The sequence below is a fragment of the Poecilia latipinna genome, unplaced genomic scaffold (assembly GCF_001443285.1).
Source record: "Poecilia latipinna isolate Pla-1442-1.1 unplaced genomic scaffold, P_latipinna-1.0 Scaffold290, whole genome shotgun sequence".
Taxonomy (NCBI): Eukaryota; Metazoa; Chordata; class Actinopteri; order Cyprinodontiformes; family Poeciliidae; genus Poecilia; species Poecilia latipinna.
The window spans coordinates 7404-27896 of record NW_015112906.1 but is presented as its reverse complement, the minus strand read 5'-3'; the positions used below and the strand labels follow the sequence as shown (position 1 = coordinate 27896).

General features: G+C 38.9%; 1 protein-coding gene and 1 long non-coding RNA gene across 4 annotated transcripts; one reads left to right on the top strand and one right to left on the bottom strand.

The window, feature by feature from the left end:
• Window positions 1–256: 256 nt before the first annotated feature.
• On the bottom strand, window positions 257–18066 carry slc35f4 (solute carrier family 35 member F4). Of its 3 annotated transcripts, XM_015034161.1 has the most exons (8): window positions 17624–18066; window positions 14692–14784; window positions 3600–3900; window positions 2636–2855; window positions 2435–2560; window positions 2153–2345; window positions 1550–1639; window positions 257–988 (listed from the first exon to the last, which is right to left on the bottom strand). In XM_015034161.1, the coding sequence occupies exons 1-8, from the start codon at window positions 17850–17852 to the stop codon at window positions 747–749; spliced, it is 1494 nt and encodes a 497-aa protein (XP_014889647.1). In that variant the 5' UTR covers window positions 17853–18066; the 3' UTR covers window positions 257–746. The 3 variants fall into 3 exon arrangements, with proteins under 3 accessions (XP_014889647.1, XP_014889648.1, XP_014889650.1); XM_015034162.1 differs by lacking the exon at window positions 14692–14784 and having other exon boundaries at window positions 17624–18065; XM_015034164.1 differs by lacking the exons at window positions 14692–14784; window positions 17624–18066 and adding an exon at window positions 7078–7991.
• LOC106948473 (uncharacterized) lies at window positions 17927–20246 on the top strand. Its single transcript, XR_001425183.1, has 2 exons — window positions 17927–18011; window positions 18786–20246. It is a non-coding gene; the product is annotated as an uncharacterized LOC106948473 (long non-coding RNA).
• Window positions 20247–20493: the final 247 nt, after the last annotated feature.

Here is a 20493-nt window from a genome sequence, read left to right as displayed (position 1 = left end):
ATGTTTTTTTTTAAAACTTGTGTTTTGGGAAAAAAAAAAAAAAAAATATATATATATATATATATATATATATATATATATATATATATATACTGTGAAGCATAAATTAGGAGCAGCATAAGCAGAACCTTCAAAATATTAATTCATTTCTTTACTTTTTTGGTCTGAATCCAATTAAAAACCTGTCATCTAACAACAAAATATAACACCACCATCAACTTTAACCTGAACTCTTTCTTCAACTGGAAACACAATCTCTAGAGGTTTCAAATCTTTTATTAGAAAACGCAAAGAGCTTCTGCATTACTCACAGTATAATAGCCATTCTCGTCAGTAAGACTGCTTAGACTTAAAATTGATACTCTGGCTCGAACAGATTTAAATAAATAGAAATATTTTGAGCCAAACTGGCCCTGCCAAAATTTATATTCACAGAATACAGTTTGCAGAGCATATCAGGAGAAGCCAGTCAGCTCTTGCTTTGGGTGCGTGCAGGACATAAGATGGAGCATTGCAACTACTTCCACAGTAAATACCAGTTTCAGCCTTTTTCTGGTTTGCATGATCCATAAGTGTTCTCCTCCCCCTTTGTGAAGTGACAGGGGTACTTATGCAAAGTAAAGATTACATTTTAACTTAGTCAATGCTGTCCTCCTGAATGAGAAGTCCACACAGACTGAGCTTTCTGCCAGAACATCAGAGACACAAGGGATTTGCTAACTTGTTATCATGAGAATCCAGCCGTGTCATGCCAAGGGAATGGAGATGGTGCCGTTTGCTTGACTCCGACTTCGAGTCTGGCCACTGGACTCTGTCAGTTCCTCTCCGTGTTCCTCGGACTTCTTGTCAGCAATGTTGGCGAAGAATCGAAGGGTGACTGAGTCCCACTCCTCTGGCAGCAGCAGGAGCAGAAACCCCAGGCAGATGATGCAGGTGGCAGCCAGCCGCACCACGCTGAAGATCACCTCATGTTTCAAAACATCTACAGCTAGACATGAATCAAAGAGGGAGGCAAGAAGTAGAGCGGGCAGAAAAGAGGCCATGGAGGGTGTCAGTGAAACAAAAACAAATTCAGATTAATTACATTAAGTAAGATAAACAGCAGGACTCTGGCTGTGGGGGATGAGTGTAATAAATGCGGCTTATAATCAGCGCAAGCGATCCACTTGATCCTCTCCGTCTTTGCGATCAGGAGCTCCGGGACAGGTTGCCGTAACCCACTGACCTTCATCCAGCACATTGTGGTTAAAGAAAAGAAGTGGACTGCAGGCATTTAGTGTCGCCGTGGCAACCCGATCCTCCCTCAGCGAGATGATAGTTGCAGGGTCTGTTGTGGCGCACCAATGATTGGATTTCCAGGATGGAAGAAGCAGACTTGCTGTGTAATCTGTTTGCACTTGTGGCCCTTAGTACTGATCTCACAGTACAAGGACCCCAGTGTGTGTGGATGTTCAGTCCTCTTTAACGACTGTGTTCACTTACAGTGAAACGAAGGGGATCTAATCAGAACATCAGGAGTAATGTTGGAGAAAATTAAAGATTTACATACCTGCATTTCCAGGCACACTGAGCAGTGTCCCTATGGAGATGAGGATGGGGTAAGTCAGCACCACGCCGACATGGACCAGAATATTAAAGACTGGAAAACACATGGACAAAGTTAAGCAGAACTAAATTTGTTGAGCTTAAACAATGTGTTGAATCAGATTTGGTAGGAAAATTTGTTTTCTGCAATGAAGCCTATACACACTGTTAAAACATCAAAATACTGTCGGATTTAAACTGGGAATGCTGGTGTGTAACTACTAGGTTTCTAATTTTTGTTGCTAGTACAGACTTTAGGTACAGCTTACAGTGCCTTGAAAAATAATTTAAATCGCTGAAACCTTTCTTGACAGACTTCAAGTATTTTGTGATTAATCAACACAAAGTAGCTCATAACTTCACAGTGGAAGGAAAGTCCTTCGAAATGAATAAATTAAATTCTGAAACAGTATTGTGAATTTATTCTGACGATCATTAATAAAATCAATTGAAGTCCATTGCATTCAGAAGAATATTTATAACATAATATCCCAATAAAATACATTAAATTTGCAAATCTGTTTTCTATGACACTCTTTAGAACATGCTTTAGTACATGCTCTCTCACCCAGCCACAGTCCTGCCAGTCCAAACAGGTAACCCCAGGGTAGTGAAGACAAGGAGCCCAGGTGCTCCACCCTGGTGAAGTAGAGGATGAGGGGAACACAGGAGATGAAAATAAGGTTGAAGAAGCCCATTGTTGAAATAAAATGAGCAACCTCTCCAAGGTTAGCGCTGCCAAGGAACATCTTAAACAGAACCTGGAAGGTGAGGAAATAATAAGACACTCAAAACAGACTTAGAGATAATTACTGTTTTGGTACAATTGTTATACAGCCATCAGCCTGACCTTATAGAGAGCTGAAGTTGAGGCAGAGCCCACAGCCAGAGCCACACCCACAAATGAATCACCATGAAAACCATCTGCATAAGCCATCATGACTATACCTGTGATGGCCATTATGGCAGCAACAATCTGTCCATAGAGAATAACAACCATCAGAGCCAAACACACACAGTTGTATGAACTGTCTCTATATTTCATACAGACCCGAACACCCATGAACCGGTCCTTGAGGACAATCCATGAGAGGAGAAAGACAAAGGCTTTGTGGCAGCAGTAGAGGGCAGAGACGTCAGTGGCAGTCAGTTTCTTCAATGCTAAGAGGTACAGGTAGTTGGTCAGTGTCCATAGGATGGAGAAGGGTGCAGTCCTCTTAACAAACAGCTTGAGAGTCATTCCATCCTCCCCAAAGAGTTTACTGCACTCCCTGAAGGTGAGAAATGTTGCATTGGAGTAAAGTTTAATTAGCTTGTTTTGCCATTTTTCCTCAAGAATACCCTGATGGTTTGAATAGCACCTGTCCTGCTCCAGTGGAGATTCACTTCAAAAGGTGCTATTGACAGGTGCTATTCATGGTGTGTTCAGTTACTTGGAAAACAAACTTTTCAAGGTATCCTGCTACTTTTAGATGTCTCTCTGCTTCACCACTCCAGGCTCTAATAGTAGCTTATTAGAGCTACTAATAAGCTCCGTGACCACAGGGGGACCGTACACAGTTGCCCCTGTGGTCAACTGTGTACGGTCACCTGATGCCCATTAAGTAGGTGTAAATCTGGGACACTTGAACTAAATGTCCCACACTTGACATTTAGTTCAAGTGTGGGACAAGGGACACATCTAAAAGTTGCAGGACTCTGGCCGTTGAGGAATGCAGTTTGAGACCACTGATCTATACCCACTGTTCATGCAGGGTTGTGGAGGGCTGGGACATATCTTCAGCAGTCATTGGGTGAGAGGTGGGATATACCACCTCTCACAGGACAAGCAATCATATACACACACACATAAACCTCAGAAAAATTTAGAGTAATCAATTAACTTTACACTCATGTTTTGGATTATACCAAGTGAACTCACACATCTACAGGAAGAAGAGTCCAGGATTCAAACCCAGGACCTGTTTGCTGCTAACTGAACTACAGTGCAGAATAAGGAATTTTAGGAGGTTTACCTAAATTTCTGAATGGGAGTCTGCTTCTCGCCTGTGGTAAAAACATGTCCAGAGTAGTATATGGGGAAGAAGAAGATGTTCCAGTTGCTGCTGAACCAGGAGATGAAGAAGGGACAGGAAAAAGACTGGAAGGTCAGCTTCACCACCTGAGTGGTACCCACCCACGAGGAGGACACGCACAACACCATCAGAAGACCACCCAGCACCTTCAGAACTGTGTTGCCACATGTCTGGTAGGACTGACTCTCGATGCTGGTGTCGCTGCCTGGGGTCTCTGGTCGAGACTCTGAACCATCCTCTCCTGGGGAGACAATAGGAAGGAAGAAAGCAGTCTTATAATGACTGCATCATATTCATCATATTCTAACAGCCAGACAGTCATACTGTAGTATGACTGTCTGGCTTGCGTCCCATCACACAAGCATTATTGATCGACTGCTTTCATTGATCATTACCTCAGTCTGCATTTTTTGCTGGAGATGCACTAATGTCTGAAGAAAGGAATAGTTTAAAATGGATTGGGTTTGCATGGTGGCTGTACATGTCATAAATATAGCTTCGTCACCTCATGATGCAGCATGTACTGCCTTGCCCCTGTGGTCAACTGTGTACAGTCACCTGATGCCCATTAAGTAGGTGTAAATCTAACCACATGACTTTCCACAAGAAAGTCATGCCAACCTTGGTACTCAAGCTGGTGCAGACCAGCTGTGTTTTTATTTATAGACAGAGGAGTTGACTGATGTAGCAATGGGCAGACAATACTTTAATCTTCCATCAGTGATGCAGATCTGGCTTTGTGCCCTAATGGACAAAGCACAAAGAAATGGCTCCTGGACCTTAACTGTGCTGTAACACTTGAAGTGATGGGTCTGTGTGTGCATTTACGGGGAACACTTAGATCTTTCGTCTTTAGTTTCTTTTTTTTTCCTTTTTTTTTTTTTACCTCTCAACGGTGTGATCAATTTACACCAAGGCAGGAATAAAAGATGACATGTGCTGGTTGCTGTTTGCTTTTTGCAAGTTCAGCGCATGAAGCTCTGCTGTGTAACTTATGATTCCTCATTATTGCATCGAATAAACTTTTGTTTGTTATCTATAATGAGACAACAGCAGCGAAACAAGTAACTGAACTTCAAATAGTCTGTCATCAAAGTGCTTTGTACCGAAGCGCTACAATCCAAATGAAATCTTATTACAGGTTAGCAATGTTTGACAGGAGTTCTTCTAACAGTTGTGAAAAGTATTAAATGTAGTTTTACTGTTTAAATAAAACAAGAGACAAAAAAATGGGATCTTTTTGAAATCCTCATTTAGCTTGTTAATTTAACAAATTCATTACAAGATAAATAATTATTTTCACATCGTTTATGTTCCAAACAAAATGATTTATTTTGCTTGTACTTGATGTGATGATACAACACAGAGTGCAGCTGCAATTCTTTTGGTGTGTTTCACTTCCAGCTGTACAGATCAAAGAAATATATTTGCTACATTTCTCTCAAAGCTTAGATGGAGAAAGTCTATGAACATAATTTTTCAAGTCTTGCCATGGATTCTTAAATGGATTAAGGTCTGAAATTTGACTAAAACATGGAGATGTTGCAGTCAAATTACATTTGACTGCATTACATTTCAGATCTGGTTTTGTAGACACGTTTTGTTCCAGAAATGTAATCTGTTTAGCTCCATCCATCTTCGCATCAACTCTGACCAGCTTTCCTGTCCTTGTTTGAAAACAGCATCCCCACAGCATGACACGACCGTCACTATGCTTGATTTGTTCAGGGTGATGTGCAGTTATAGTCTTCCTCCACACGATGTTTTGCACCTACGAGTAAACTGCAAACCAGACGTCTTATGGCTTTCTGTCAACAATGGTAGATAGGTTGAGATTTTATTGATCCCTTCGGGAAAATTTAACAAAATAGTTGCATCAGTTTAGCAATGTAAATTGCACTTTCCAGATGTGTGGAGTTTACAACTAATACCCATCTTGTCCGTAAGAGCCTCTTGGCTGCTACTCTGATTATTCTTTCCTTGAACAGTCAGTTTAGGTGGATAGCTTGATATCATTGCAGTCAAATGCAGACAAAACTCTGGGGTCTTCAAAGAACAGCTACTGAGTTGCAATTACACACAGGTAGATTCTTCTACTGGATTTTATTTAGGGGCGTCAGCAAAAACATATTTTGTAGAGATTTTTAGGGAAAAGTAATGTCTTATGAATTCTTAATTTAAATGAAACACAACCAAAAACATCAGCTTCTTTCATCAATATTCAGACTATATCACTTTAAAGTTTTTCTCTGTCTGGGATGGATCGACACTGAACCGTGAAAGTAAAAAAAAAAAAAAAAAAAAAAAAAAACCCCCCCAACATGGTTTATTTTAGCAAGTTCATCCAGGGATTTGGTCTAATTACATTCTGTCACTGCAAAAGTTCTTAATCAACCTAATGAGTCTGCTGTGTGCTAGATAGGAAAACTGAGAACTGAAATTCCTGCAGGATCGAGGGAATTTTTTTATTCTTTTATAGGCTTTCCTTTCTTTTCTGAAAGCCAACACAGAAAGCACTGTCATAACTCTATATGCATGCACCAGGAAATGAGCTAAACCATTTTCTTGATCAGTTTTGAATGGGAATGAGGACAAACCTTTAAGTATACTGCAAATTTAAACTAAATTACATAAAACTGGGATAATTTACATTTAGTTTCTAAGGAAACACCATGAAAATTTGTATCAACATTTTATCCCACAGAACATTGTAGCAGAGGATCTTTCACATCCAGCTCCTACTTGGACAGCTTATCAAATCTGTGTGATGCAGTGTACTGCTAGAAACTCGTATTTCAATCCATCTTGCGTTTTATCCCCACCACTAACGCTGCATGCCAGCAGCACTGATTGATGGAGCTCCGCTGAATCCAATAAGAAGAACCCAGTAATGTCTGCAGCGTTAGTGAGCCTGACTCTGGGCCGTACACACCAAGTCTTTATCCTAATTAGACTGGAAGCTGTGTCATGGATCTGATGAAACACGTGAAAAGTTGATTGGATGTAACATTATGTAATCTCTGATATAGAAGGTGAGGGTGGAGGGTGTCTGTGTGACAGTTTTAAGATAAATAGGAAAGTTTTTTTAATTGAATGCAAGAAGGATAGTTGAGCAGGATAAACAGATGTAAAAATGGGTGAGGTTTAGGTCTTAACATGCTGCAAAAAAACAACAAAAATATTCAAAAAAAAAACCTCTTAAACAGCATCATATTTTCTAGGTAAATTCCCTTTGATTTTAAACCCTGTGACGTAAAGGTAGCCTCTAAAGTTTTTAGATTTGCAGATTTTTGCAGTTCATCTATTTAATTTTTTAAACATAAACCTAATTTTGTAGTACCAAATAGCCTTTCTGAGCTAGTTCTGACAGTAACCCACTTCATGCCAAGTCTAAATAGTGGTCAAGGCCTCAGTTTACCTTCAGAGTTGGGGCAGGTCAGGACCTGCGTGCTGTATGAGCTGAGAGGAGCCACTCGGGCCGAGTGCTTCTTCATTCTCCACTGGGGGCACCACACACTCTCCTCCCGTGGAAGGTGTGTGTGGGTGTGTGAATGCGGGTGCACAAGCCAAAACACTCAGCAGCTCCCTCTGCTACCTCGGTGCATTCTCAGAATGCTGACTGCCCCTCGCTTCGTCTCCGCACACTTCAAAGGCCCCTTCCCGTTAGCAGACCACTCTTCGTCTTCGGTCCAGACTTTTCTGGAAGTCGCCAGTCCACCGTCCTAAACGTCCCTGATGCTGTCCTTCTCTCCGGATAGCTACACAGCTCAGTGGGAGTGAAGTGGAGGCTCTACAGTTGCACTGGTATGCAAAGCTCCAGCATTGCTACTGTCTCCAAGGGAGAATGCACTTCAAGTCTGTGTGGCAAGGCACAATCACTCACCTCATCTCTTTCTGTCCTCCCCCTCTTTCCTATCTGTCTCTCTGTCTCGCGTTTCCCCTCCTCTTGTTTTTGCTTCAACAAATCAGCAGCTTTGTTTGGAAGGTAACCAAGCAGCCCTGGCTGATTATGCTGCGTTAGCTGTGGCCCCATCCTTTCCTCCGCTCCATCCTCCTCCGTCCCCCCACCTCTCCACCTGACCAGGCTACCCTGGCTTCTTCTACACTTTTGTCCTCTTTCTCCCCCCTTTTCTTAGCTCATCTCCTGCTCTTGGCTGCTCCTTAAGAGTCAGATGTATTTGTAGAGCTTCTTCTTGTTGCCTCCACCACGATAATCAAGTGAGCCACAAGGTATAAAAAAAAAAAGACGTATTTTTTGTTCATGTGAATACATGGCATTTCAGTACTGGATTTTATTACAAAAACAGGACATTTTAACGCCCTTCTTGCCGAGAAGATGAATAACACTTCACATTTAACGTCATGTGAATCTATTTACACATTTGTTGTCCCAAACATATTTATTAGCATCCTGGGTAAGCTACATTTAAAATAAAATTGCTGGAGCAAAACATAAATAGTGATTAAAAAGCTTTTTAGTTATCCACAATGAAAAGAAATATATTCAAAGTTAAATGTTTAATTTTATCTACGATGGACTGGTGACCTGTGCAGGGCCCTCTCAACCGCACTAGGGATAAGGATGTAGGATAATGGATGGATGGATGAATTTTATTAAAATTTTCACTGTAATTAAATTATATGTGTATATATATATATATATATATATATCTAAAAAAATCTTTTGACCAGGAGTGCCTATACAAGTGTTGCACACTTGAAACAATAGAGACATGCAGAGGTTGTAAATTTCTTTACTTTCCGTCTTTTTCTGAAAATACAAACAACATTCATAAGTCTGACGTGCGTCACTCTGATGGCCACTATGTCCTACTGAGCTTACGTTCTCCTTACAGCTAATGGAAGATTAAGATTAGAATATCACACCAGACTAACAAAATGTATATTTTTAATTGAGAATAAAATGCTTAATAACTGCTTAAAAGTTTATATTTTCAAAAGATACGTTTGATCTAATAAACATTGCTCATCTGGATACACATTCTAGCTTATTGATTATGACTGTACAGAGGTAGCCACTTGGATTTCATTGTAGTTTTTAAAGATTTTTTGGGCCCCAGTGGTCTTTATTGAGCTGTAAATGGACAGGAAAGAGAGAGCAGAGAGAAAGTAAAGACATGAAGCAAATGGACCGAGACCGGGAATCTAACCCAGGACAACCTCATCAAGGGCTACGGTCTCAGGTGTGTGTGCTCCACCAACTGAGCCACACATGCCCCTGATTTCATTCTTGTAACAACTTTTAATAGGTGTTTCTTTATACCCATTTGTAGTAAATGTTTCCAGTTGTCTGAGAATGCCTACATTAAATATTTACTTTGTGATGCTGCCGCTACTGTAAAGATATTCAATATCTTTATTCCATCACTTTTGCGCAAGGGGAACCCTCCCATCAGAAGCTATGTGGTTTTAAGAGTCATCTGCAGGATTGTAAACACAAGTTTCCATTTCAAGGAAAGCCCTCTGGTCATTCAATCTTTACCTGTGGTTTGCCTGCAAACCACAGGTAATGGACCAGCGTATTTGTTCAGCCTCGATTTTAATAACATGCCAGTGCTCAGTGTGTGCAGTCAGATGTGCAGGGCTGTGAAGGAAGTAAGCACATTTTTATGTAACATGCCATCAAACTCGGGATGGAAACTGGTGTTTCGACCCAAAAGTCAGAAAATAATAAAGGACACACAACGTGAGTAGTGGTTTGCAGTAGGTTTGTTTTATCACACTGAGCTTGTTCTCCACCCACCTTCTATCTTTTCTTAGAGTCCTCATCGGTTAAAGCTTCGCTACAACTACAAAGAGCATCACAGATCAGAGCGACCCTTTCTGCTGTTCGGTTGTGTGTTACAATTGGCCAAAAGTGGGTCACATCACAAAAACATGATCATTTCTGTGTTTACATGCAGAGAAAATTTTTTTTACTACAATCACTTTTGCCCCTTGGATTTTTCCACATCTTGCTGTTAGAACTGCAAACTTTAATGTACTAAATGATGAATTTTGTGATAGATCAAAGTTTCACAATGGGGAAGTGGGAGGAAATGTATACAAGATTCCCAAATTGTTATTTTAGAAATAAAAATCTATAAAAGAATGGCATATGTTTATATTCAAATCTCCTGAGTCAATGCTTTTAACATCAGCTGCAATTACAGTTGCTAGTCTTTTGGGGTAAGTCTTTTACAGCTTTAAGTTTAGTTCATTTCACAGACTCTTGGCTGGATTTAGGTCTGAGCTTTGACTAGGCCATTCTAAGATATGATTATGCTTTGAACTAGAAGCATCAACCATTTCATTGCATCTCTGACTGTAAGTTTGGTTCAGCAGGAAGTTAAACTTTGACTCTTCATATTAAAGAGGGATGAAGCCAAATTGGTTTTAGTACAGTTCTTCAAATTTTAAATAAAACAATAAAATAAATAAACCATGTATCATCTCCCTTTCACTCCAGAATCATGCCCTAATTTGTGCCTCTCTCAATGACATACTCTAAACCTTGTGGCTATACTGTGACAAAATGTAAAAGTGTTCAAATAGTTGTGATTTACTATATGTAAATTCTGTTCCCGTGGTCACTCGATAAAAAAAAAAAAATCTATGAAATGTAACGGTTGTAAGAACAGATTAGAGGATATATGGGAGGAATCGATTCATCTGGGAGGGTTAAACTCAAAAATAGCTCTGCTGATGAATGGAGCCAACAACCAGACAGCCAGTCAGCAGAGCCAGGGATGCTAATCACTATCGGATTAAGAGAAATACCTGGAGTAAAGACACAAGAGGAGGCTAAGGATTAACTTCAAACTGTACATTGGTGATCCTGCATTTGGAGATGATTGCTTATTTCTCTATTATTTACCTTTTTATGCTGTTCTGTCAACAACCATTAGATAACATCACAGACTCAGCTCCATCTCACATCTTGTGTTTTCAGTAGCTTTAAAATACACAGCTGTGGCAACGAAATAGCGCCACAGCTAATTAGAGGTTTACATAGACTAATCAGCATGAATTAAATATTAATTCTGGGGTTTATTATGGGTATTCAAACTGTTCTTTTTTGGTGTTTAGTATAATTATCCAATGTAAAACTTCAATGAATTTTAAAACAGAAATTTAACAATTTGAATTTGTTGTGCATTTTCTCTCATTCAAAAAGGTTCAATCTACATGTGCACTTACAGTAATATTTGGTTAAATAGTGCAGACAAATTCCACACTTCTGCAACTACAAACAGGCTTATGGAATAAATATCCAGTCTGAATTACTGATATTTACATAACGCCCTCATTAAATGATGGAGTTCACTGAAATTGTTTAGTAGTTCGCAAATTTTCAATAGCACTGAGCTAATGAGATTCTCGAAGTTTAATTTTAGTATGCTTCATTCATTGCAAATTCAGTTTAGATCTATATTTAGGATCATTGTCCTGTTCCCCAGATGTTTCTTGACCGTCATTTCAAGATAGCCTGTCTTTATATTTTGTCCACTTTGCGATTGAAACTGGCAGCAAAAAACTGGTAGCATGATGCTACCACCACTTTGCTAAACATTTGTAGTAGCAGCCTTAGGCCTGAAAGCCATTTTTTTTTACAACAAAATTCAGGTAATTGTGACTAAACTGTTCAGTCTTTAACTTATTTAATCATCAAACGTTTCTCCAAATGGTCTTTGGATAATCTGTGTATAAATTTTAATCCAATTTGACATTCATGCTGAGCTGAAAACTTGATTTACAATTTGCTTCACTGTGGGTAGCATAGTCCAGCTAATGACATTTGGTGGAGGTGTGTTCATGTGTTTGAGCCTGTATGTATAGTACTGACTATGTGTGGATTAGAGAAACTCCCCTTAAATTTTAAATTTTTTCAGTCAATTGTTGCTTCCTTTTGGGACCACTTTTAAATTACCTAGTTCTTTGTACAGTTTAATTCTGTCTTTAAATTAGCATGACAAAGTACAGTTCTGGCTAGCAATACATGTACAAACATCTGTCTCAAATAGTTTTTGAAATAAAGCAATCTGTAACGTAAAATTCAAAATAATCATTTGGAGCCTGTGTGTAAATTAAAGCTGGTCTGCATGCATTACAAACCCCAACACAATATAGTACAGCATCCTCGCGTTTTTCCTCCATAGCAACTGTGTTGCTCCTGTGCACACTGACGCACTTAGCCCATTCAGACTCTTTTGTCATGTAGATGAACCAAATGCTCCTCAGTTTATAGTAAAAAGCTCTTTGTCGTTTGCGTCTCTCCGTTACACTTACCAGGTTCTGCCGAGGATCAGGACCAAAGCACAGAGACAGACGACACTTATTTTAGCTGAAATGGGAACTGAAAACCTCTGAACATTTTTCTGTAAGACGGCCAGGTGTGTTTCCTGTCCTCTTGGTGGCAACATAAGAGGAGTGGAGGATGAGGACACCTAGTGCTGAATATGATCCATTACAAGCAGTAACAGAGCTGGCTTTTAGTGAAATTAGATGATTCGCTCAGAGAACAATCGTTACTCTATGCTGAGATGCTACAAATTATTACATTTAATTAAAAACAAGAGTAATAGTTGCACTGATTTGTGTATGTCACAACACATAATTGAAAAGATGAAAGCTACGTTCCCCAATACCAATTAAATTGACAGAGACCATGCTATAAAAACTACAAAAAAGAACCAACAGAGGGATTGTATTTTCAAAAATGTTTAAATGCAATGAAACTTTATCAACTCATCTGTATATTGTGCACAACTTTGTTTTATGATTTTATAATTTTAGACTTTTATGAATTGCACAGGCTAATTTTCTTACTTTTTTGTATTTATTTTTTCCCTTAGAGTTGAAATGAAATCCCACGGTGCTTATAATCTAAGGGACGTACACATTTATGCAGCCAAAGTTTAATGCAGCTTTTGTATTTTGTTATGATTATACTTAGAAATTAGTTCAGTTGTTTTTTGCTATTATTCCCTAACTTCTGGGAATATCCCTTGGCCCTATATTGTGTAGCAAAAAGCAGCCAGAAAAAAGTGTAGTTAGTGGATTTGTTTATTTGAGCTATTAAAATTATCCACCACAAGAGGGCAGTGTTTACACTTCATATATGACCACTGTCCCTGAGCAACCTTTAGTGCAATGCAAATGCTGTTAGAGCCATTGCTTTCAGGATTCAGTTTTTCTTTTTTCTCTCTTCAATTACAGCAAGTGTCTTAAAAACTTTCAGAGATCAGCTAAAATACTAAATCCCCTTACAGACAATACAAACGCATCTCACCGACAGTGGTGTGGCTTCTGGACAGGTCAACTGTTCTGTAGCTGCTGCAGTAATAAATTGCACCCATTACTTGCAGGGTGTGTTGCTCATATACAAGTATGCCCAGAGCTTAAGACTAGCAGCACCCTAGAAGCCATTCAGGCAAAGCTTATATCCCATTCGTTGGGCTGGTTATAAATAGCACAAAGTGAGCAGGCTGGAAGGGCCGTTCAAAATAAGTCTGTGTGCACAAAGAATGTTTCAGAAAGAAAAACAAGGTTCAACTGTTTGGAGACCCTAACCCCATAAATGATTTCAAGTTAACAAAAGAATGATGTTCAGTTTTTATTCTTTCTTTGATTCTAGACATTTCCTAAACAAAAACTGTCTCTGAAGGATGACATATAATGATAACTGTCTGTCTTGCCTTTTTGTTACTATGCAATTTCTTTTTAGGATGTGCAGCCTCCCTGCTGCGATCTAAACGGGGAACAATGCTAAAACTTTTGCAAATGTCATTTTCCGCCTCTGTATTCACACAGCAGGGTGTGTGCTCACAGTAGACATATTTTCAAAATGAGCTTCTTTATTGAGGCCATGCTGCAAATTACACTGACAGGAATCTTAAGGAGCCATTTTCTTTTAAATATGCTTTCGTAAAGAGACTTCTGTTACTGTCTCTGCAGGGGTTAGGTTTACATATACAGTTAAAATGTTTTTTTTTTGTTTCTTTCTTCAAATTCAAGATAATAGTTCAACTGTTTGAAGAATGACGTGCGAGTATAAGCAGCGTGGGAATACCCAACCCTCATACTGTTCAAGTAAAACACGGGTTCTGTGTCCCATCACACTAAAAGAAACATAAAACGTCAGATCACCGTATACAAATGCGCTTTTCATTTTTGGAAATGTGCTTTAGTCTCATTAAACCAAAGTTACAGGTTTTGGTTGGAATGACATTACCTACACTTAAAAGAAATGTAAATTTCCTCTACATTCTTCTACTGTGAAGTATGTGGGTGGGAGTATAATGTTGTTTTCCACAATGAGAGATGCTCTTACAGTGCATTCACAATAGGAAAGTTCTTTGTTCCACTTGTTAGGTCCAGACCTGGTGCAGTTTGTTGTCATATTGTGTCTTTTGCAAGTGAAGTATCCATTGTAAATACTCTGTGCACCCAGCCCTATAACATGCTGGCAGTGGGATGAGTGTATTCACACCTGCACCAAAGATCTGGACCAACTTGGAAACAAACTCTGGTCCGTTTAAAGCAGACCAAAAGTGGCAGGCGTGAATTAGCAAAATGGAGGTCTTTCAAAAAGACTTGGATCCTAATCATGCTGCCAAATTAGTTACTAAGTTGCTTAAGAACAAAGTCAATGTTTTGGAGTGAGCATCACAATTATCTTAGTACATCTTAGTAACATTAGTTTTGCTGGGAGGAATGGGCCCAAATTACAGCACACTTTTGTGAGAACCTTTTGGAAGGACATCCAGAGCATGTCACCGAATAAGGTAATTCTGTCAAATGCACAGGAAATGAACCTACACATTTGAATAAGTTTTTTTTTTTTTATTTTATTTTTTTTATAAATCTCTTATTCTGCCATGAAGCAAATATGCATAACTTTGACAATCCTAAGTGACGTAAAACATGAAAACTTTAATCTGATTTAAAGTCACACATCGAGAATATGTGGTCTCAACTGTGCATGCAAAGTAAAACATTGTAACCGTATTACTAAGTTACGTTTTCTTACCATGGGTTACGTCTGGCCACATACCCATGTCTCTCTGTGTCTGTCCTTCAAAGCCCATCTCTGAATGTGGTCCGCAATCTCCCTCTGAGGCATCTTGTAATTCAACACAGATGGCAGGTGGCAATATCAGCAAATTGGCAGTAAGATCTTACTAAATATATCATTACCCCAGGATGAGCCTTCTGTTCTGTTTGGGTGCTCTTTTGTCTTACAGCCTCAGTGGGAAAATGACACTCACCAGGTTGAAAGGCATGTGACTCTGGAGTAAACAAACCAAGGTGCCTGAATGTGATTCTTCGAGGTTGACTTAAGAAAAGACACTGACTTTCAGGAATTAACCTGTGCATTGAAGAAATAGCATATAATTGTCCCACTGATTTAATATATAGCGGCTTCTATGATCTTGAAATGGCTTTTACAATCATAATCTGCTGAAATTACATCCTTCATTGCAGCCCATCTTTTATCCCCCCCACTGTAGTTTACAATACACAAAATAGAGAAATATTACAAGGGTAGATAGAAATCTAACCTGTTGGGATTTCTGCTTTGTAGTGAATCGCATTCTTTCATTTGTAGATTTGTCTTGTTAAGAGATTCAAATGCAAATCCTGATGACTTTTTAGGCAAAAATGGAACTATGTCTTGAGGAAAACCAGATATAGTTAAAATAAACAAATATGCCATCAACATTTTTTTTAAATTAAATAGGCTTAAATACTTATTATTCTGTATATATCATTGATGCTTCTACTGTCAATTTAATTTTACAGCTTGTAAAGGTTGATATTTTATCATATTTTCACCGTGGCCGTGACAAGTTGAGCAGCTAAGGCCTTTCCTCTCCCAGAATGCTATAAATGTTATTGATTTATGGCCTGGCTTTACCTGAAAGGCTTGCTGCGCTCATTGTAGCCAATTATGGCTCCACACAGTACTGATTTTTAGTTGTGAAAAATGTTAAAAACTGTCTCTCATAGTTTTTCTGCTGCGCAGTCATACACAATTTAATCTGACATAAAATCCAAATTACTTTATGCTGAAGTTTGTGTTTATAATACAGTGGTGTCCAAACCTTTAAACACGTGGACCAAAATTGTGAAGTTTAAAGCTCTCGTGGGCCACAATTTTATTCATTTTTACCTACTCAACAGTAAACTGAGCACACACAGTACAAGCAAAGTATTCAGCGATCACAATGTTATGTTTACACCACGCCTTTAAATAAAAATAAAAGAAAAAAATACGGCTAATAAATGACAAAAGAAATATGTGTTCTTTACTAATACATTTTATTGAAAAGATTCAATTTAGCATTTTTTTTTTTTAGTTTGTAAGCATCAGCTGTCTGTGCTAGAGGGAAAAATTTGTACCATTCTTGAATTGTGGTCAAGGTCAAGCAAATATGAAGACTTCTTGCAAGCCGCTGCACATTTAGTAAAAAGATCTCCCAGACATTAGCGGAATACTAAAGTTTCCCTTTCAGTGTTCAGAATTATTTTCTTCACAAATGTTTCAAGTTCTCTTAATCTGGTTGCAGTTTCGTCTTCTCGGTAATCAGGTGTGGCATGATCAATCTAAAAGAGCAGAAAAATTTCTGTAATGAAATGTGGGATTGCATTCATGGTTAGTCTGTTCCAACTGACAGCTGTGATAAACATGAGGCAGTTAATGGCTTGTTTAGCTTCCCTCGGCTTCATTAAAAAAAATCAATTTACGTGCATTCAACTCATCTGACGGAGCCTCAGCTGCATCCATTCTCTGCTAAATGAGACTCAATCCCTGTTCCCTTTGAGATTTTAAACAGGTCTGTCAGTGTGATAAATAATGTCACTGAACGCAACATCTCAGTAACAGATTTCAATAGCTAAATCCTAAAACACAGACTATGTGAATTTTGAAGTCATGAATTTGCAGCACAGCTCTTATGTAATGGCTCGAGGGAGAAGTTGTGGTACGACAAGCTCAATTTAAATGAAGTGAAGGGTATCAGGCTGTGAATCTCAAGACATTTGAGTTACATTTCCAAGGATTTGCCATAGGAGAACATAATTTAGCTCCACATTTTATTAAAAAAATACTAAGAAATTCAGCCAGTTGTGCAGCAGACTTGTGAAGTTGTCTGGTCTGTTGCCTCGGGCCTTGTAAAGTTCTCCTCTGCACAAAGAACCTCAATATCAGAAAATCTATATTTAGCACCCAACTCTTTTCAGAAAGCATTACAGTAGTTTATCTTTTCCCTTATTGTTCTCCCACTGGCTCAGGCAACAGTTTAGCGTAAGTGGAAGCAGGTTTCTTGTAGAACAAAGTGCACAATCAGCTCTCTTGTCCGATCCCTACTATTATCTCAGAGTCAGCAGAATGCCAAATATCAGCCTACAAGTCATACACATATTGACAACCTAAAGCAGAGCTGCTGAAACACTGCCATAGTTCATGCATTTTATTCATACAGCTCATGCAACTCACATGCATTGCTAGTGTTGCAGAGATGTACGATTTTTGAAATATAATAATTCGTTACAGGCTGGAGTGCTATTTGCAGGTAATATCTGTTGCAAACTAAATTTGAAACGGTTAACTGTAGATTTAAGAAACAGCGTGTGTTGCTGTTCATTTGCATTCAATCTCAGAGATGGATTAGCCTCCAGCTGACAGAAGGCGACGCAATTCAGTTCCTTAATGGGGTCAATTTGAAACCAATTAATTGGGATTGTACAATCACACAGTGCATTTGCAATTAAAAAAAATATAATTTACAGATATTTTTTCACATACTTAACATTCACATTGCGTTGCTTGTTTTTGTTTTTCTTTTCATATTTTGTTTCTTTAAAAAAATCATGCGCAACGTGTGTCACACCTTGCAAATAAATGCGTACACCTGTCACATCCCCTCATCATCCAATTCCACTTGCATCCTTTCACTCACTTCTGTGACTTGAGTAGCCCGGGTTGTAGCCATAGTATCCAGTGATCCTCAGGATCCTGTCCTCTATGTCGTGCACTCCGTTGGCGGTCACTTTCGGGCTGTTTTCCACTGAAACGGCGCGGCTGCCACCGGTCGGCGTCGCCTTGCCCGGCAGGTGCGTGCTCTTCAGGGGCTCCAGCTGGATGCAAGGCTGGTCCCCACTCTCCAAGACACCCTCGGTGCTTAACATCGCGGGTCCGAGCGGGAAAAGACGAAGGGCTGATCGGCGTAAAACCCGACCGCCACGCAATAGGGAGAGAGACGCTCGGAGCTGAATCAACAATTAGCTGCAGGAGGATGACATTCAGCGTTCACATTCCTTCAGTGATGCTCCCGGACGCAGAGCAAGGTTATCAAACTCCCGTGGCCTGGCAGCCACAAAACACTAGGGGGCGTGTCACTACTATCTCCCAATTTAAGATGGTTTACAACCCCTGGGCAGAAAACGTGAATTTACATATAAGAGGAAATTTTACTCGGCTGAAAGCCAAAAAAGATAAGTTATAACAACTTGACATTTTTGGATCATTAAAATAATCCATTAATAATTTTAAATTTCTGCACATACCAGCTTTCCGGGTTTAAATGTTGTCATGAACAGTCTGATTTTAATTATCTGGTTTCTCAAAATATCAGTGTAGAGAATATTTCCTTAACTCTGCTGCATGGCAGAATTAAGCATTATGGATTATAACCACCTCATGCAACTTGATCAGAAAAATCAATAAATTTTTTAATTATTTATTTTCAGGTCTATGTGAAATGCATGGTAAAACAAGACAATATATGGATGTCGGATAAGGATTGCTTTTTGTTTTTTAGTTATGTTTTGATCACAAGGTCTTATTGTTTAAAATGTCTTGCCGTATTTGTTTGCACCACTGTGTTCATTATAGTTTGAAACGTGTTGCCATTCTTGTCCATTCCTTGTGTTTTTGTGTTCTGTTCTTTTTGCATCTGAGTTTATTTTGTGTTAGTCTTTCAGCTTTGGTGTGTAGATTTTTTGAGTCCAGTTCAGTTTCCTTTTTATCAGTCTGCAGTTGTTTTTATCCCCCTGCATCTAGTGGGATTCTCCAACATTTCTTCAGTTCATAACCTCACTAACTTTTATTGTTTTTTGCAGGTTCCTCCCATACTTCATGCTGTTCATGAAGTGAGTTTTTCAGTTTTCTTTGTTAAAATCTTCATCAGCCTGCCACATTGATTCAACTGGGAACCACAGTCTCAGACTGAGAGGACGTGTATGTTTTCCAGAGAGCAAACTGATCTGATGCACGGTGCAGGTCATGATTCTAAGATGCAAAAGGAACTGCATCATTTGCAAGAAAGCAAAGATGAGACCCTGAGATCCCTCCTCTCCATGGTGAGCTTGTTTGTGCTGAGGATAGTGACAAATCTTTGGTTATGCAAGGACCATGTCTAGTTCAGCATCAGTGGTACTCCATGTTCCTCATTAACCCTCTGATAACATGCCTCATGTATTACTTTCTTAAATGACTTTTTCTAATCACCTCTATTGTTTTCTGCTCCGTCATTGGGATTATTTTCATCCTGTCATTCACCCGTATTGAAGAACTTTTTAAAGGCTACAGGGAACTGTAGCCCAGTTGCACATATTAACACATACATGTATTCTATTAAGAGCTGTCTCTTAATGAGTGATCGGTTTAATTATTCTTTTTCTCCTCCACTTGTCCATTTTACATTGATTTAAAATCTTTTGGCCAAGCATAATATAAAGAAGATAGATGAAGAAAGACCTTTGGAAATATTATAAATTAAAATAGAGACAAATTAAACAAAATAAAATCACATTTTACTTGAATCAAGTTTAATTAAATTAAATTGGATTAATTTTGCATAATTCATGACAAGCACAGAGCTTGACAAATGAAAAATATACACAAATTATTTATAGATGACATTCTTATATAAAAGTTTAAGTTTGTTTTCACTCAGAAGGAGGTCCTCCACGCTTTCTTCAAAGTTAGAGATTATGAAGTTTGTTCACTTTTCTGTGTGCCATGCAAAGTTATTTCTCACCATTTTTAAGCACCTATTATGAATTTTATTCTAAGGTAACCGCCAGAGCAATCTCTTTTCCTCAGCCGGCCACAGGTTTTTGTGCCAGGCTCGGGAAAAGCTCTTCCTGACTGGATCCCCCAGCTTGCATTGCTCCAAATCCAATAACACAAGATACAGAATTTCAGTGTTCCTCTGATACGCCTCTTTCCAAGTCCTCCCCTCGCTGTGTGAAATCGATTCGTGGCGCGTGGAGAATTTGTGCCCCTGTTGGCTTTGTTGTTGCAGAAGCATGCTGGGGTTTATGATGCCCTTGGACGTCAGAGACTCTTCCTCCGCCTGTCTTACTTACTAAACCAATCTCCACCTCGCGTTCTTTTGTTTCAGTTTGTTTTTGTGCTCCAAAGCACTTATCTCAAACATTCAGTTCAGCCACAGCTTTGTGGCAGCAACAATGAAGTGCCAGTGCCCAGAAACTTTTCCCCATGCCTTTTGTGAGTTTATAATTGGACACTCTTTTTACAAGTGTGTGTGCAGCTACAGTTCAATAAAAAAACAAATATGGTTTGTTCATTTGTCTAACTTTGTCACAGTTTTGGGCAGTTCATACAATGGAAGTCCTGAAAAGTTTGATTTGAGCTCAAAAATTTCTTTGAGCTTCCAAGGCAAGATAAAGAGTTTAGCTCAGAGAGTAAAAGGCTCTCAATACAGGCCCCCGTTCTCACACTTTCATGGATGAGGTGTTAAAAATCATGTTTTGGCTCTTTTACATTTAAAACATGCTAACACATTTTGTCACATTACAAAGT

What these genes read in the sequence shown, in the direction of transcription:
- slc35f4 (XM_015034161.1), bottom strand. Translation starts at nt 17,852, where the DNA reads ATGTTAAGCACCGAGGGTGTCTTGGAGAGTGGGGACCAGCCTTGCATC. An exon ending in GTGGCCAGACGTAACCCATG is followed by an intron (nt 3,901 to 14,691) that starts GTAAGAAAACGT and finishes TTGTCTCCCCAG; the next exon opens with GAGAGGATGGTTCAGAGTCT. An exon ending in ACCGGTTCATGGGTGTTCGG is followed by an intron (nt 2,561 to 2,635) that starts GTCTGTATGAAA and finishes CTCTATGGACAG; the next exon opens with ATTGTTGCTGCCATAATGGC.